General features: G+C 47.0%; 1 protein-coding gene and 1 long non-coding RNA gene across 10 annotated transcripts in view; one reads left to right on the plus strand and one right to left on the minus strand.

Moving 5' to 3' along the window:
* Positions 1 to 3,591, plus strand: part of APLP2 (amyloid beta precursor like protein 2) — a 48,016-nt gene extending 44,425 nt beyond the window's left edge. For all 8 annotated transcript variants that reach the window (XM_083808435.1, XM_083808429.1, XM_083808430.1 and 5 more), the window contains 3 exons: positions 570 to 644; positions 1,095 to 1,250; positions 2,043 to 3,591. In XM_083808435.1, coding sequence (XP_083664561.1) covers positions 570 to 644; positions 1,095 to 1,250; positions 2,043 to 2,144 — 333 coding nt within the window. In that variant the 3' untranslated portion in view covers positions 2,145 to 3,591. The remainder of the gene's footprint in view (positions 1 to 569; positions 645 to 1,094; positions 1,251 to 2,042) is intronic.
* A 6,564-nt stretch (positions 3,592 to 10,155) lies between these two features.
* On the minus strand, positions 10,156 to 18,047 carry LOC310885267. Of its 2 annotated transcripts, XR_014574657.1 has the most exons (5): positions 17,901 to 18,047; positions 16,989 to 17,111; positions 12,647 to 12,873; positions 11,539 to 11,662; positions 10,156 to 10,279 (listed from the first exon to the last, which is right to left on the minus strand). It is a non-coding gene; the product is annotated as an uncharacterized lncRNA (long non-coding RNA). The 2 variants fall into 2 exon arrangements; XR_014574658.1 differs by lacking the exon at positions 17,901 to 18,047 and having other exon boundaries at positions 16,989 to 17,268.
* Between the last annotated feature and the right edge of the window lie 697 nt (positions 18,048 to 18,744).

An 18,744-nucleotide genomic window follows, 5' to 3' on the forward strand; every position in this document is an offset into this window, starting at 1 on the left:
CCCAAGCAGAGACCCTTTGATACACCTTTATTTTAGCTAGGTAGCTTTCTGTCTGAGTACACTGAATGCTGGTGCATTCCACCTGCCTTCCCACGTATTTTTCCTAGCAAGGTACATCTCATCTTCTTGTAAAGGTACATGACCCAGTAGGCATTAGCTTTATATGCAGTGTAAAAAATTCACTAGGTCATAGTGGCAGCTGTCTTGCCCCAGTTACCTGGCTTAAAAAAATATATAAAATTGACTTCTCAGAGCCTACTTTCAGAATCGTTCTATAGCCGTAAGTTAGATCTTACATGACAGAAATGCTGTGTCCAAGGCAGGGACCTAGGTTTTTAATTTGTGTCTTTAGCGTGAGGTAGTCTAGGCTTCCAAATGGTTGCAGTCAGTAGCTCAGTTGGCTCTAAAAGTTGAAGAAGATCCCACGCTTTGGAGAGCAGGGGAAAAATGGTAGGTGGTTCTGAGCTCTTGCTTGTATTCATTAAAGGTCTCTTGTCTGGTTTCATACTCCTTCTCCCACCTGTTTCTTACAGCTCCTTTCATAAAATGCTTTTTGTGACCGTTTTCAGGTAATTGATGAAACCCTTGATGTGAAGGAAATGATTTTCAATGCAGAGCGTGTTGGTGGGCTGGTGGACGAGCCGGTATGTATATGGCTACTGTGTCTGGTGATCGATGACTTCCTGAAACTGGATTTTGGTTCTTGCATAATGCTGAATTCCGGGGGTTCAATGTGTTGACTCTGCTATGGCAAGTCATGCAGAGCATAATGCAGGATGGCATTTCTGCATAAAGATAACAGTAAAAACATTAGATGCTAACTTGACTCTTTTGTTGCAAAAGTGCTTTGTGGGGTATGAAAGCAGTGTGAGTCAGTGCTTGTCCAGAAATGCCTAAATGGGGAAACGATTTTGTGTTCATTGCCCTTTTGACAGAAAGGGATGAAATATTTACACCGCCAAGTATAATCGGTCGCGCCGCGATACCACAGATGGCTGAAGACCTTATTGGTGGCCTCCTTTCAGGCCTGCATTTAGCAGGGCAACTCCCACATCACTCCTCCTCTACCTGCTCCATTGTTTTCTTCCTTCCAGGATAATGACAACTCGCTTCGTGATGACTTCAGTTTCAGCAGCAGTGCCCTTATTGGGCTGTTGGTGATTGCTGTTGCCATAGCTACTGTTATAGTCATCAGCTTGGTGATGCTGAGGAAGAGGCAGTATGGGACCATCAGCCATGGAATTGTGGAGGTGAGAAACCACTCCTGCTCCATCACCGAGTATGAAAATAGTCAGCGCTGAATCACATGTTGTGTGTAGGGGGCGAAGATGGCAGTAGCTGCCAAGACATCAACTGCTCCGCTCCTAGCTAGATGGGACTTAACTCTGTTGAGGCTGACATCTTCATCGCTTATTTATTAGCATGCAGGTACCGCTTGTCAGCGTGCCATGCTGGGACCTGTCACTTCACAGTTGTATTTGCTTATCACAAGGAATTCAATTAGGCTTCCCTGTCTGGCTGGAGATAGGATTTAACAGTAAATGAGCTTTTCAGGCGATATCTTTAGCAGGGGAGTCAGTCAGTCAATCTACAGTAATTTGTCCTCCCAACTAATACAGCAACTATTAAGAGCGTGATAAGCTGAACACTGAGAAGCAGTTTTTTCTTAATCCTGCAACTCCCAATATGCACACTGCTAATGGCAACTTAATGGAGTCTGAAGCAAGGTGTTCTTCCCCTTTGATCAAGTGATGAGGGAAATTATAATGACCTCTCTAATGAGAGAAATGGGTCCCAAATTTGTAATGTTAACTAACTTATTAGAGATCTGGGGAGAACATCTCCAAAGGAGCAAATGCAGGCAGTAGGAGTTAACACCTGACCAAGGGATTCTGTTAAGCATGTTATTTTTGTGGTTTACCTTTTTTTCTGTTTACCACTCGGCACGGTATTTATCCAGCATTTGTCGATTAGCACTCCTTAATATGAAATGAGGCCTGCGAGTCCCTCCTTTGAGCAGTAACCATCTGGTCTTTCTAAAGGTTGACCCAATGCTTACCCCAGAAGAGCGGCATCTGAGCAAGATGCAAAACCATGGCTACGAGAATCCTACTTACAAATACCTGGAGCAGATGCAGATATAAAAGAGATGAAGATACAACAGCCCTGACCAGAAAAGGAAAAGGGCGGAGGGCCAAAGTGGTCCAGCGTTTTGGATCAACTACTGACCAACAGTTGCTTCAAGAGGACTTCATCTTACATTCAGAACTCCTGGATCATTAAGACTATAATTACTACTGTAGAGTTGCAATTTCCATTCTTTTAAATGGGTGAAGAAATGATAATATAACAATATGATATATAAATCTCCTTAAATGGGAAAAATGGATCTATTGCAGATATTTGACTGAGATGTAGTTTTCTTTTTTTTAAATAATCTGAAAAATACCAGTTCCGTTGTACTGTTGTCTGATACAAGCTCTATATATATAAAATGGGAAATGTTGATTTTTATTTCTGATAGACCACCTGTATATTGAAGGTCATTTGTACCAGCCCACCTTGTAAAAAGGAGACAGTTGTGGCTCTTCAGTCATTCTGGCTTTTATATATAAAGCAGTATTCTTTTTTCTTTTTTTTTTTTTTAAGTGAATTTTGCTGGGAGTTGCAAAGAGATTAATTTAGGGATAGGAACTATGACAGCATAAGCAAGGAAGCAATTTGGAATGGTAACTAACAAAAATCCTTATAATGAGAAAAAAAAAAAGAAAAAAAAAAGAAAAACCCATCCTCATACGCCAGTGGTGTGCACCCTGCTGCTTAGCAGTTAGGGCTCTAGGAATCAAGACTCCCTGGAGGCAAGGAGTTAAAAGGCTTCTAGCATCTCTGTTTATAGTTATTCTAGTGGAATGTTAGAACATGGTTTGTGCATACTGGGGTCTGCACATTCCCCTTTCAGATTCAGTTCTGCTCTAGAGTTGGAAGTTCCTGGTATTGAATTTAAATCCTCCGTTCTTGAACCAGTTTCCTTCAGTACTCACCTGGCATTAACAGCCCCCTCTTGCTACTACTTTCTAATTTTCCCCAGCTCTCCTGCCTCACCAACATGGTAAGTAGTTAAAGAGACGCAATGTTTTGAGCCTTTGCATCTCTTCCAGTGATGTTGGGCCATAGGCACGGCTTTAGGTCTTAGCCCAGAAATGACAAATCACTGCAATAATCAGCACCTTGGAAGCTGATGAGCGTGGAGTTCACTTTAACAGGGGAGAGAAGAGGGATAAGTTGAGAAAGGGATACTGCCTGCTTTAAGGGAAATTGGATGCATAGGCCCTGAGAAGAACAAAAAGGGTATCGTTCCGCTCACCATCATGTCTTTGTAATGCTTGTATAGTTGGTGTTAATGCTCACAGCTTTTTTAAATCTGGAGGTTCTGGTAACCTGTGGTGTATTTTTTCTATTTTTCCTGTGACTTTACTTTCTTTTCCCTTCCATGTCTCTTCCCACTATGCACAGATTTACCTGCAAACTCCTTAGTGTGGTCTGTGGGGAATGTACAAAGTTTAAACACATCAATAAACACTTTAACTTCCAGATGGTTTCTTTTCTTTATTCACGGACTCGCTTAGTTTCCCTCTCCTCCCACCGTGCCCTTGCCAAACCTGTGGGGACCTTTCCCCACCTCTTTTCCCACCTCTCCTTCACCTCCCATCTTTGAAGGATGTACTGATACTGAGATTGTCTGTTCTGCCCTGCCCAGAGTCTTTTGTGGTACTTCCAGATCCTGCTGAGCTCTTTGGAGGGAAGGAGGCATGAAACTAAACCACTGCGCAGGACTCGTGAATAGCGTTATATCCCCACGCTGCAGCTGTTAGACGCCGGAGCGCAGGTCAGTTAGAGCTGTGGCTGCTGTTTGTAATCTGGCTATTTGCAGGAGATGTTGTGAAGTGGTGATAAAATGCCAGAACTGCTCCCTGGATGAAGGCAGCCACTGGCACGGCTTCTCAGGGAGAGCAGAGCCAAAGCTCTCTGCGAGAACAAGCTGTTGTTGCTCCTCAGCAGTCCCCCAGCCCTTCCTGGCTGGCTGTAGGAACAGCTCCAAGTTGGAAGTGGGGTGCCGCAGGAGATCTTTGAATTCATGGGTTAAGAGGGAATTCAAGGAGCCAGGTCTCAAATGGTGACACCATTTCATTGAACTCTTCCTGTTGTTGATGGCCAGATCTGAACTACTTTGAAGATGTAAGAGCCAATGGCTATAATTTGCTGACTGTAATTAGCACTTACTGTATCACTTTTAATGTCTGTTTTAGGAAGGGAACTTGAGTGTTTGGCTCAACTTTTTATTCTAGAACACCTAAAACTAACAGCCTGTAAAGCTCACAGCTGTCCCTGCCTGTGTCTGTCATTTCTCTTCTATTTTCCCTTTTTGAAGTGTGACCTCGAGCACAAATTTCTCCTCTCTTGCGTCTCACTGAAATGTCCGAAGAGCCATTGCCATTTGAGCACTGGTTTTGGAAGCCAAGAGACAGATTTGATCTTCCTTTGCATTGACCTGAGCAGTTCCCAGTAGGTCTGAATGAAGAGGGGAAGCGGAGGTAGGAAGAAACGTGAAGGTTTAACAGCTTTGAATAGGAAACGATTGTGTCCTGTTTCTCCTTAAACGTGGGCTCCTCGGTTCCACTGGAACCTCCATGTTCTGGCTAAATTATTCAGACTGCAGGAAAGAACAGATGCTGTCCTAGAAAATGCCGTCTGTTGGCTTGTCACAACTACTTGGGAAAGAGTTTTGATTTTTAACTGTAAATTTCATTTAAATGATGCTGGAGCAAATCTCAAATCCAAAGCTGTTTCTTGGGCTGCACCCGCAGGTGGGATGACCTGAAAAAGAAACAAACTGTAGAGGCTGTGGATTGAATTCCAGAATTGAATTTGGGCATTATATTTTTCCTTCAATAAATTCTATTAGACCTACAAAATAAATACATCAGGCCTGAATCAAAGTCTATTAGTTCCATGCTTTGGTGCACACTGCTGAGTGCTCAGGATCGATTCTTTATGATGGATTTTGACTGCAGCTTCTGAAAAGTAAAATGTTTAAAAATGCTCGCTAGATCAGTGCTAAAGAAGCGCTAAGAAGATCGGTGCTAAAACATCTCCCAGTTGGTACTGGTATCAGCCATGCAAATGAAGGGCAGATACTGGCCTTCATTTGGGAAGTGTCAAAACTTTCATCACGGTAAGACACTTAAAATTGCATGCTCCAGAGTACAGTGGAACAGTTTATTGACAAAAGACAGCCTAGCGGAGTGCATCAGAAAGTTGCATGTCAGATGAAAGCTGTGATTTGAAAACCTTTTAAGAGGAGCTATGTGGTCCTCCCTTTCCGAGTGCGTTGGCAGAGTGAAGGATTAAGGTGGAACCGAATCCTCTCGAATTTATTCTGCTTCTCCCTAACACAAGTGGCAGACCTGGACACACCGATGGGTGGTGAATGGAGTAAGCAGGTGTAGGTAGCTGGGTGAAATGGGTAGCAGATTCCCACGGGTGCCCACAGCCTTTCAAACCCCAGACCTTTATGGGGCACAGAGATGATTCCTGATGTTGAAGCACGCTCGCCGCCCCCCCGACGGTGCGTGTTTCTGGGAGAATTGACCAGTGCAATTTGCCTTGGCTGTCTTGCTTGGAGCACCTTGTGTTTGTGTCTTGCTGGCAATGACGTGGTTAAGTAAAAAGGGTTTTTGCTGTACAGGGTTGTGTCTTTGGGAACTGGGAACACGGAGCAGAGGAAGAAGCACTGGATCAGTTTGTCTCCTTATTGTAAATCTGTTCATTAATAATTGCTTTTCTGAGGGTGTGCAGCGGGGTAATGTACACGGGAACCACTCTGTGCACGATGGTAGGTGGATGTAATGTGGGCGGATTGATTTTACCAGCCTCGCTTGTTTTTAATGTGGAAAGCAATCCTTACCGAGATGCTCACGGAGCATGTTTTCCATTCTTCAGCCCCGGTCAGCCGAAGAGATTGAAGGTGTTTTTGAGGAGAGATGTGCAAGGTACATGGTGATGCGGTGCCTTCCCCTGTGCTGCTCCATCAAAAAGAAGCATTAACCTGGAGCACATAAAGCCTCCGCATCCTCTCTTTACAGCTGTGATGGTTTAGCACTGAGCATCGCTGTTCCTGGGAGCAAGCTGTAGATCTCAAGGTTAGCGCGGTGCTTAAAGTTGGTGTCAGCAGGCAGGGAACTCTTTGTGTCCGGGCTTCTCCAGAGCAGTCGTAACTCATTATTTGGCATCAGTACTCTACTGAGATGGCAGAGGCTTTTATATGTGCACGGCCAGGGTCAAACATTGAAAGCAGATGAGCTGGGAGAAAGCCCATTTTTATAGGACATAACACGTAGCTGGCAAGCAGAGTAATAAAGAGTGAGACAGAGAAATTGAGGGCAAGTGGAGCTTAATGCTGAAGTTAGGTATTTTGGAAAGTGTGAAAATAGTTAAGCTTTTGAGGAATGGTTGGCTGCTGGAGATGAGCATCGATCTCGGAGCTGTATGCAGGACGGCAACCAGGCGGAGCGGTAATCCTGACCCCGCAGCCCCCTGCCCCGCTCTGTCCGCGTCACGCTGGCTCTGCAGCGATTTCTCAGCCGCCGCAAAAAGCCGCCCGTGCTCTCGAGCCTCAAGCCCCTGTGGGACCACGTGCAAATCACCTGGCTGCGAGCCTTGGCAACAGCACGGGCTGGAAGCCCAGGGGAGCTGTAAGGCAGCAGGCTTGAAAGCCGTTTCTCCAGCGCGTGAAGTTAGGGCATCCTTAACCCGTGCAGTGCCTGGGATGTCTCCGCTCGAGCTCCCCCGGTGATCCCAGCTGCGGAGCAGGCACCAACCAGCAGCATCGCTGCAGATGTGGTGGGGAGGCTCTGCCGAGTGCAGCAAACAGTGGAGACGAGGCATTACTGTACGTACCTGTGATTCGATCCTGCAGGAAGGAGCAGGTTAAAAACAACAAAGAGTTTTGCTGTATTTACCAGTGACCCGTGGGGGGTCTGTGCTTTGCTGCAGGAGTACTTAGCCTCTGGCCTGTGGGCTATCTGTGTGGTCTGCCAGGACAATTTAAATCCGACTGTTTTGTTTCGAGCAGCTCTTCTTTCCCGAGAGCAAGCTGGGAGCAGGCTGGGGACTGAATGAGGCGCTCATTAAATAGCATCAACCAGCCTCTGGATGGCATCTGGGAGGTTCTCCGAGAGGCTGCCTTGCCTGTTGCCAGCAGCATGCCAAGTAAACCCAGCGCCCAGCTGCGTTGGGACTCAGGGTGATGGGAAAGGCTGGGGCCTAAGGTGAGCGGTCCCATCTTCAAAATGGTTGCTGTGATGCATGGCAGTGGGAGGGGGTAAAGACTCTGCAGCAGCAGAGTTAAGAGCTGAGGAGATAACTGAACACGGTCCAGGAAGCTTAATATCCTCTTCCAAAATTGCTAGCTGTACCAGGAACAGCTTGGGGATGTTCCTGTTTTCCAGACTCTTGTGCTTCCCTGTCCTCCCTCCCTCGGCTTTGTGGGGCTGCGAGTGTTGTGGAAAAGTACATGACTTAGCCTATTTGTTTGCCATGCCTTAGCCTTCCCCAGATGGTCCTTTTGTTCTTGATCTGAGACCAGAAGGGGTAGGGGCAGCCGGTTTTACCTGTGAATTTTCTCCGTAGCATCCTCCAAGTCCCCGTTGTCTCCACGGCAACAGAAGCCGGTCCAAATCCTCCCTCCTGTGCGTGGGCTCCTGGCCACCCCGCAGGCAGCCCAGCCCTGGGATCTCACTGTGCCCTGCTTTTCTCACCATACCCTACTTTTCTCACCGTGCCCTGCTTTCATCCAGGAGCGAGGATTCCCCAGGAAGGCGCCCTCAGCCCTTCAGCCTCCTCACCTTCCTCTTGTGAGTGTTACGCAGCAGGGAGCACTTGTGTCCTCCATCTGGGGACAGCACGGATGTGCAAAAGCCTTGCATGGCCAAGGCCTCCTCCGAGCCCCTGCCCGCACAATTGCGGCTTTTCCCTGCCCGCCTGCGTAGCGATAAGCGGAGGCTTTGCTCTGCTTTGAAACCGCCGCTCACGTGGGCTGTGCTCCGGGGGAGCAGAAGGATGCAATTTCTGCCTGTACCGCCAAGGCTGCCCCTGGTGCACAGCCTGCTTGCTTCCAAGACTGCAGCACGCCATGGGCTTTGCCAGGAGCTCCGGGTTTTCTTCTATCCGAGGAAGAAGAGGGCACGTTTCCTGCAAGAAATGAAGCTAATCGCAAAACAAAAAGGTATTTTACTTCACCTGTCAGCCGTGGTGATTGCAGGGATCTGCACGTGGTTGTAGAGCTGAGAGGCGTCTCTGGTGCTGTGGCCTTGAGACCCTTGGCACAAATCGCTGAGCCCAAGGTCGCGCCAGCTAAGCGCCGCTGCCTGCTGGGCTGGTGTCCGTGCGAGCCAGCCTGTGCTTGGCAGTGCCTGGTATGGCGCTGCCACGCGATAGCAAGCCCTGCCTTTAGCAGGGCCTCTTCACCTGCTCTCCCCTCTCACTTGAGGAATTTTTGGGGAGGTGATGGCAGGAAGGAGCCTGGGTGCCCTTCGGTGGGTATTTGCTCATGGGCGGGCTGGCAACACAGTTCCCCTTGTACGGGGAGAAATAAGTACGAGCTTAAATTGTTTTGAAATTCCCTCCCTTGTACATTATGGCTCTAACGTTAAAGAGGTTGAGGGGGTGCCTGGTTGCTCTGCTCATACTGGCCGGTGTGGACGGTGTAGATCAGCTTGGTGTTAGGGTTGCATCCGAGCCACTACCCAGCCCCCTCCTGCGGAGGAGGATTCCCCAAAGGGGTCTGGCTAGCTGGGGAAGCCCAAAACCCAGTTTTGATCTATGAGATGGTGCCAGGGTGGATTTGTTTATTTATTTATTAGCTTTGGAGCAAGGGCCTGCAGGGAGAAAGGGGTGTAAAGGTTTTTCTGAGCAGACAGAGGCAGGGATTGGGGCCTACGGACCGAGGTGGGCCTGTGGGCCGGCTTCTTCTGTGGAGCCGTGCTCGGTGCCCCCAGGCCGGGTCTGTGAACAGCGAGCAGTCCTGCAAGCAGCAGCAGAGCCAATCTGGTTAAAAAGAGGCATTGTAATTCAGGCTTTTTTGTCGCTGGGCGGCTCGGACAGCGGCTGTGTTGGGCGGATTTGGGCCTGTGGTTTACGCAGCGCAGCCTGGCACGAGAACAGAGCAAAGCCGAATCTCCCCGGGCTGGCGCTGCATCAGCCAGCACAAGGTGAGCGATAAGCATTTCCTCCAGCGTGGTGCCTTGGCAGGGAATAATCCTGCAGCTGGTGCAGGCTCATGGAGAAATGTAGGGTTGGAGGGGACGTCTGGAGGGCATCTTGCAGACTGCTGCAGAAAAGGATGGCTCCGGAGTCAGAGTGGGAGCTCAGGGGGCTGAGTATAATGCTGCCTGTTCCTGCAGCTGCTCCCTACCCCGTCTGTGGGTTTGGGGGCACAAAACCATAGCTGTGTTATTATATTGGGTCAGTAGAGTCTGAAGGAGAATTCCCTTGCCATATTAAGTGAAACCTTTCTCTCCTTCTGGGCAGATGCGCTTATTAGCGTGCATCCTAGGGACATAATCCTTGTGATGCTAGACCCGACTTCTGTGTCATTTGGGGAAGCTGATTTGAATGAAGGGTCCTGGGTGCCAATTTCTGATACCTCTTCTCTCTAATCTGGTTTACAGGCCTCGAGACTTGGTCTTGCCCTGGGAAGAAGCGATTGCGGACACGAGCTTTCAGCAGGTGCTGAAGGCCAGAGGAAGCAGATGTTCCTTGCGCAGCTTCTGGGAGCAGCTCATTGCAATGCATTTCTGTGCTGAAATGCTGCGGGCAAGGCAAGGGTTCAGCTGTTCTCTGCTAGGATGCGTTTACGGTGGGGGCAAATGAATGGGGTTTTGTTCCTGGGCTGAATTTTGCAGGTAATACTTGCTGCTCCTGTGGCACTGAGCATAGCTCCAGCCCCTGGTGCTTCTCCAGAGACGTTTGGGCTGAGCTCTCTGGTACCACAGCTGCGGGGTCACGCAGCCAAGCTGCAGGTACGACACTTACTTAACGTGATAATCCCTTCCGAAAAGACGGTGTATTTGCTTCCTCCCTCCCCATAATTCTGGGAGGTTTTTCTTACTGCTGTCTGCTTGTTTCGACGGGTGAGGATCGAGAACATCAGGGCCCTGCGAAGGTGTTACTGCTCCGGGTGCTGAGGCATTCTTCATTTTTCAAGGTGATGTGCCAGGAACTGTAGGCCAGAGAAGAACCTGAAAGATCCTTATATTTTACTTACAAGCCCGTTTGCTTAAGTTTCTTTGTAAAAATAAATAACACTTGAATTTCTTGTGAACCAAAAATATTAGTGGCATTAAGTCTTCCCCAGAAATCAGTTTCGAGTCCAGCACAGCAGCAGTGCTGTGCTGGACACAATCAGGTGTCACTAAGTATCATGAGGTATCATTAATCATTAGCTCTTGGTTTAGATGTTTGGGACAGTGCAATTTTTCTTTAGAAATTGGCTCACTTTGAAGAGATTTTAGTATCCTTTTACAGCTCTATATAGCCAATACAGCAAGGGGGACAGGACTGAGCCTGTCCAGCAAAGCTCTACATCTGTCTTATCTTTTAGATGTTTATTTTTTTGTGCTGAAGTTTCAATTTCTGCTCACACAGAAGATATTTCACTTTTTTACTATGTATGCATAATGATGTTTTTGTGTGTAAAAAAGCTATTATACAGATGGTGTTCTTTGTTCTGTATGATTTTTACCGTGTATATCTGAATAAAAATGCTTAACTTTATAATTTCATTTTGCAGGGAAGTCTTTTTTTTCTTTAAATGTAAAAACTTTAGGAGACGGGGCCCTGATTTTTTTTTTTTATTATTTTATTTTTAAGGCTCTAGCCTGGTGTTTCTTATTGCTCATCTCATTAGTTTTTTGGTTTTGTTTTGGCTATGGCAAGAGGTTCTGCAGGATTCCTGATGCCAGTAGAAGAAAGGTTCAACCAAAATGTTTTTATTTTAAGTAATATGTCCCTTTTGATTGATAGGCTTGTGTTTTACTTGAATAGAGTTAAAGTAGAGGACATGAGCTGGACTGAGTTATTTATGCCATTCTAGTGAGTTATCATTTATTCTGAAGCTTTTACAAGCGCCTTGTAGGTAACAGATACATCACAGCACCGAGGGAAGCCAGGCAGCACACGGGATAAAGCCTAACACACAATAAAAGCTTGCCATCGAAACACACACAGGCATGGTGGTCCCCTCACTCACTCTTCATCATCCCCGGGGAGCTAACAAATGGGCTTTACAGCCACATTTACATGTCCTTTGCTGTCTGTCAGCCAGGACAGTCTCCATCATTGCATTTAAGCCTCGTCCAAAAGCTCAAGTGCTCAGATGACAACAACCTCACTACAGATGGTGGAAAGTGCAGCTCCAATCACTAGTTGCAGGATTTAAGATATTAAGTCATAGCTAATTGTAGATACATGCATACATACCTCATTTTTTTTCAGTTTTCTTCTTCATCAGATCCTCTTGGAAAGGCAAGGTAGGTGCATGGTTAGGCTGACTCTTCTCAGCTTGCATCTCCCAAAGACTTCTGTAACCAGCTCCCAAAGATTCCTGTAACAAATAAATCAGATGCAATGTTAGTTAACAGCTCAACTAAAACACAACAGGAGCATAGAAACAAACAAATCCTTATTTAAACACAGAAACTTTTTTACTAACCATGTGTAGAACAAGATAATTTGATCTAAGATAAGTATTTTGCATTTAAAGACAGGCTAAACAAGTTTCATTGTAACAAAACTTCTATTCTTAAATGCAAATAGTTTACAAGGTGACACTGCTGGGGTCCAAGCTGTAGTTAAAACCCAGAGAGCTCTTGAAAGCCATTTCCCTGAGCCATGTCACAGCTTCTCCAGGTAGGTCCTTCCTGACAAATTCAGGAACTAGGTTTTGTCTCTATCTGGTTGTAAACAGTCTCCCCCTGAAGATGAAAAGGAGCTGTACCCTACCCAGCATATGCCACTAGCCCACAGGAAGAAAATGCAAGGAACAAAGCTGAGATTTTTTTTTCACCCTTCTATCTCAGTTATGGTCCTCACCAGGTGATGGAGCTGTTGAAGTGACACAGGGACCTGGTGGTGCACTGATGGCAGTGGCGCACCATAAGCTGTCAGACCAGCAAAAAAGATGCATTACAAATACAGTGTTTAAAAAAAAAAAAAAGTTATCACATAGATTCACAAGTAAAACCATCGCCCTCAGCCAAGAGAAGTGATGGAATTCACCAGGGAAAGAAAGCTAGGACAGGAATAAGAGGCAACTGCTGTTCTTTCTTCATGACCAGTTCTGGTGAATAGCTAAAAAAAAAAAGCGACTCCAGTTCCCCAGATGGGAATGTGCTACCGGCTCGAGCTGCGTCACCAGTCAGTGCTGGCAGCTCTTTACTTGATCTAGCTGTTTCACGCTTATATCCCCACCACAACGTGGCACACGTGGGTATTCCTACCTGGCACGCACATTGAAAACATTTGGAGGATGACAGTCTTGTAATAGCATTAAGCATTTAGAGAAAGCTTTTGTGGCGTTCGTACCCACCCTCTTACACCTTGGCACATGCAATAAGAAGCCACAGGTACCCAGAGCAAGAGCTGCAGCCATGAACCAGCCTGCTGCCTCGGCTGTGCTGGACATAGCGAGGGCTAAAGGTTCACTAGATCAGAGCAGCAGGGCTGGGCCGGGCTCCCTGGGAAGCACCCGTGCCAACCCTGCTCAGCCCGCGTTGTTCCTGGAGGAGCACCCTTCCTTCCCTCCCCACAGCTGACCTAGAAAAGAAAGGGGAGAGAAAACAAACAAAACCAGAACAAATAACATGTTATGATGTCAAGTTTCCCTTTTTTTTTTTTCTTCCCAGAGAAATTCACTTTGTTCCCTTTGATTTTGCAGTTGGAAGAGGACGGGTGTATCTCAGTCCCCCAGCTTGCTTGGGCTAAAATCACCTGTCCTGCTTTTCCGTACCACACACAGGAGGCAAAAAACTGTTTAAGCATGCTGAGGAAGAACACCTGAAGAAAGCAACTCCTGTTCTGCCTGCGGCACTGCCTTGAATCCCATTTCGTCTGCAAAATCTGCTTTCCAGTCCCTCAAGTCTGGCCATTACAGCGGAGGACTGTTTGCCTCAGAACGCCCTTAAAAAATTGTTACCTTTTGACATTTTGCCAGCTCTATTCTGTCCATTACGGTTAAAATCCCTGCCTTCAGAGAGCGCTTCTCATCAGCTGTGCTGCCTCTGAAGCTAACATGCCCGGCACCCTCCTTGCTCCAGGTACGTTGCACAGCCCAGCCTAAGCATCTAATTCACCTTTCCAGGTACCAGCGTGGATTTGCCTAGGAGCACTTAGGAAGCAGGCTTAGCTGGAAGAAGGACAGAACCAGTTACGGTCACCACGTTTCTATGGATTTATATGCCAGGTGTTTCTCAGACAAGCACCCAGCACAGATAGCTAGCCCAAGAGCAGAGTTACAACACCCTACCTGCACGAGCCTCATCATGTAAAACAAAGAGCTACTACCAGGCTTTAGCTTAAAACCCAGACTGGAATTGGTTTTTTTTGAGTTTGATTTGAAATATTACCACTATATCCAAAGTTTTGGGCTCACCTAAAGTTGCCCGCGTGCTTCTATGCCTTAGAAGGCAGCTGCTCTCACCTGAAGCAATATTCACATTACATCTTGCTTGTTTGCTGAGCAGCCGTAAAGCTACAGTGCTGCTGTTTGATACTGAAGGACGCCCTATGAACACAGCAATTTATTTTGCGAAACACATCAGCACACTTAGTTTTTACTACATCCCCCCCACAACTGCAGTTTTTCCTATCTATTTTCAAAGCAGCACTGGAAAAACCGCCTGCCAGAAATTCATATACCTGTCTGCATGTCAGGCAAGACATGAGTGATCCCAGCAGCCCCAGACAGGTTAAATTCCACAGACAATACTTCAAGGGGAAAATTGAACATTATTTCAATAAAGCCACTCTAATGTAAGTGTCACTGGGACTCTCACGCAGCATGATTTATGAGCATCGTGTTACACACATGCATTCAGCAAAGCGTTTGCTGGGTTAGAGTCTCGCAAATACATTAACGATTAGTTTCTTGTCTCCATCATGTTGTGTAACTGCTGCTGAAACCCAGAATTACGCAGCAGCAGAACAGCCAGAGCATCACGACGACACCAGCCTCCTGCACGCCATCCACACGCAGCCCCGGCAGCTGCGCTGCTGAGCCCCCATCAGCCAAGAACCCGGCCCACCGCGGTGCTAAATTCTTCAGCCTGAACGAGGGAAACACTGAAACCCAAGTTTTAAGACCAAAGTAAAATGCAACAGCCCCACTAGAACTACAGGATCGCCCATTTAGCTGGGCAGGGTGCTCAGCCCTTGGTGGAAACGGGGAGGCTGCATCCAGCGCAGCAGGCCGGCCGGCACATCTCCATGCACGTGCTCAAAACCAGACCTTCCAAAGCCCAAGCCTTCAGGCATCCCGCCCTCAGATCAGAAGCTGCACCAACAGGTGCAGCCTCCAAAATAACATCCTTCCAGAAGGTAAACTGTGCGAGTAGTGCTAGCAAGTGGAAAAAAAAAAAAAGGCACAAAAAAAAAAAGCATCTGCTCTTTTCAGGACTACAGAAACACCAGCAATCACCAGCCATCATTCAGCTGATCTGAGCCAGAGCCTCACCTTGCTCTGCCCTGTTACAGCCAGAACCCCGCTGCTGGTATAGGGCTGTTCGTCTCCGCCAGACTTCACCCGATGTCTGCACCATGTGTGAGCAGACACATCGGCACCAGGAACCCCAAAAATCTGTCTCAACAGAAAAAGCCACCCCAGCCAAAGCTGGAGAGCCTGGCGGGATGACAGCACTTATCTGGATGCTTTGGTTTTCACACGAATACCTGGACCCTCTTCTTGCAGCCACATTCTCAGTTTGTTCATTAACAGTGAGAAAGATTTACTCTTGCCTTGCATGGCTCCAATACAATTAATAAAGGAGGTCTCCCACATTCTGACTCTGCCTGTCCTGGGACAAATATCGGGTTTCCCCCACAGACACCTCATTAAAACCCAAACTCAGATTGCTTCCTTTTGAAATCTCTCTTATTCTTTAAGCAGGGCAGCAGCTGAGATGCTTCCTGCACCTTATTTCTCTGAGCCTCTGAGAGATGCACACATCTGCCTTCAGATTTTCAGCCTCCATCCACCTCTCTGGACCCTCTCCCATCTCCTCATGTGGCTGTACACCTCAGCAGGCACCAACATCCCCCTTTTGTGGCTGGGGCTGCCTCCCTGAGCCAACCTTTCTCTTGCTGCAAGTGGCCGGTGTGTGGAAGACCCCAGGTGGTTTGCACCTAGCAGCAGTGAAAACAGCCAGATATTTTGGTGCTGCTTGCAGCAAGACTTACCAATTGCTTTTTTTTTTTTTTCTGAATTATAATTCATGCCTTATGCTCTCAGTGCATCCCCCTGTTTAAGCCCCTAGCAAAGGGGCTCTTTGCCTGGACGTGCATGCATGCTAAATGTAGTTTTGTCAACCTACACGCTCTGGTGGATTTTCAGCACATTGCATTTGCTTATGACAGAGGTGCCCACGCACACCCTGCACAAATGTAGGTGGGCTGGCAGTGGCTGGGGGACTCCTTCTGCAGTAGTGCCACGCACAGGCAGTTGGCATAGCTAGGGCCCAGCCAACGCAATAATAGCTGCAATCAGCAGTTTAGCACTTTGTTTTATCATATATAGCCTGCCCGTGAGTTTTAGAGGAGATTCAAGTTCTGCATCCTTAAAGACTATGGGTAAGCATGTGCTGGTTTTTGTTCTTACTTAAATCAGTTGAGTTGAAAGGCAAGAAATACATTAAGACTTATTAAAATAAAACATACTTGTTCTAGATGAGTAAAGTGACCTAGAAAATCAAATTGTCCTCTGAACAGCAATTACACTAAGTTTGGAGACTTTTTAATTAAAATGAAACAGTAGATTTTAGTGGTGCATTAAATGCTAATTTCAACTCTTCTTTAACCATGAATCTCCGGCAAGTCTCTCAGCAATAACAATAAAAAGTTTTGCATGAGGATGCCAGATACCAAGAGCCTGAAAAACCCTTCAAGTCCTCTAGCAGCCCCTCTCCATAGAGTCTCGAGGAGTTTCTCCTTCCCTCCAGCTCGAGGGGGTATCTCAGATCACACCTCGCGTTCACTGGCCATTCTTCTGAAAGCTTTCACAGCCAATTTCCCGTGTTCACGTGGGGAAAAATCCTGTCCTTGACACCTGCCCTCAGCAGAGCAGTTGTGGGAATAGAAAAACTTCTCTCCCCCTTTCCCTGGTTTTCTTGCAATCCTTAACCAAATGCTGTTTGGAGGGACTGGTCCTTCAGCATGCATGCACTCTGGGTAGCTGAATTAGTTCCCTACTGTAATTGTGCAACAGAGAACATTTGCCACTAAAAACACTGGTCTCGGTATGCTAATGGACAGGAAATGGTGATAAAAAGCAGGTAAGCATTACCTTAGTTCCTGGCTCTGGCGGTGCCATTTAGTTAAGCATTAATGACTTACAAACGTGCAGATCGAGGCTTTGTTTTCTGGCCAAGGTAATTCCAGAAGCCTCAGACCATGAGAAAAAAATTCAGCCCCGGAGCAGCACGTCCACATCGCTGCTGCCTCCCTGGGGACCTAAACACAGATGGGCCGTGAGAGCCTCACGAGGAATTGGATGTTCTTGCACAAAACGGTGCTACTACACCAGCAGGGGAACAGCAGAAGCTGGAGCTGAGTGTAATTATCAGGTCCCCGGTAATTAAACCCACCCAGGCACACACCATAACCCACCTCGAAGGGGCAGGGATCGCAGGGAGAGGGATGTCACAGGTCTGTACACCCACCTGATTTCAGGATCACCCATCTCTGTCCTCAGTTTGGGACCAGTACGGCCAGATTTGGGGCAGACAGCACAGACTTTCCTAACCAATAACGCCGTCTAGTCGATGAGTTTTATCGTCTTCCAGCTTCAAAGGGAAGGAGTGCTTTGGGTTAAAGGTTTGCTATAGAGGATATAAATTCCATATGCATGCTGGCTAGGAACTGCTCTACAATGCAATTACAGTGACAACAATCTGCTTATTTCTTTCTACTCTATTGACCCAATAAACATGAGTCATATCTCAAATACGGGACCTCTATCACCCAGCTAGATGGCAGGTAATTTTGTGCACGCTATTCAAAGAAACCTTTGGGCACTCACTGTAGGCTCAGAACTTGGACCTGCTAAGCTCGTCAAAACGATCATTAAGTATTTGCTCTTATTTGTATTTCTTCAAGGGAAGAAGAAACATCCCTACTAAAGATCTAAGCTTTAAATAGCTAAAACCTCAGTAAGAGAGGGAATCCACATTCCCTAGATAATAGCAAGACAAGAAAAAATGGGAAAAAAGTGACATTAGTTGATCAAAGGGGAAAGAGGATTTTTTCCCCTTCTTTTCAATCAAAGTACGGTACATAGGGTTACGACCTATGCACTAAGCTTCCCGTTAATGGCAGCTAGTCTATAACAAGTTGACCGAATGACCCTGCTTCTAGTCCCAAGAGAGTTATTAATAACCAGAGCACATCACCTCCGCGTAGCACATTTGAAGCTCCCACTCAGGCGCAGAAGATGTACATCAGCACCAGCTAACTAAATCAGATTTCCTGGGGAAATCACGGCTCACGCATGCCAGCCAGATTTACAGCCCCAAATACAAGCCAGAGCCACGTGTGTCCATGTCAAATGCGGGAGGCCAAAATGCTGTACTCACCTTGGTTCCTTTGCTCCTCGAGATCCTTTCCTCGATGGGCACAACGCTGCCAGCAGCACATGTTGGACTTCTTCCAGCCCTGCTCCAAAGGGAGAAAATGCAATGAAATGAAATCTGAAGCGATCAGTTCCAGGGACTGTGCAGGGCTGGGAACTGACTGCTTCAAGCCAGGGTGGGTTTTTCTTTCCTCCCAAGACTTGGCTGAGTTTTTGAAACTGTGTAGACCAGCAGTAGAGTTTGGGCTAAGCTGTCTCCATGCGTGTTTGGGGAGAAGCTCAGCAAAGGTGTTAAAAACAACAGCAAAGCCGTTTGCCCAGCCCTTAAAATGGGACATGGCACAACCACTTTAAACGTCTCCACTTTCTGATGAACTTGCTGTTCTTTCACTAATCCTGTTTAATGACAACTTCTAAATTAGGTTTTGATCTTGACGACAGGAAGCATCTCCCTATGCTGTTCAACTGCAAAAGAAGTGAAGAACCTAAGAGAAAACAAAAAGCCAACATGGGCACCAAGTGCAAAGCAGACACCGAGGTTTTGTTGCTGTTTGCGCTGGAAGTGACCAGCTCTGGGGAGGGAATACAGCTGGCTGAGAAGAAAAGCCATACCTGAGCTGAGGTTGCTGCACAGTCCAGGTTTCAGAGACCTACCAGCAGTATCTGTACGTCCAACCCAGTCCTGCTGAAGCCGTCATCTTGCTCCGAAGGCTTTCTCTCCACACTGAACCCTGCCGGTCAAATGCCCCATCTCCCAGGTACACCAAAATCCCTGGCAAAGAGGCTGCTCCACTTACCTCCTTCACCCTCTTAAATTTTATTTGAAAACATGCAGAATTGCAGCTACG

The sequence above is a fragment of the Anser anser genome (genome assembly GCF_964211835.1).
Source record: "Anser anser genome assembly, chromosome: 22".
Classification (NCBI taxonomy): domain Eukaryota; kingdom Metazoa; phylum Chordata; class Aves; order Anseriformes; family Anatidae; genus Anser; species Anser anser.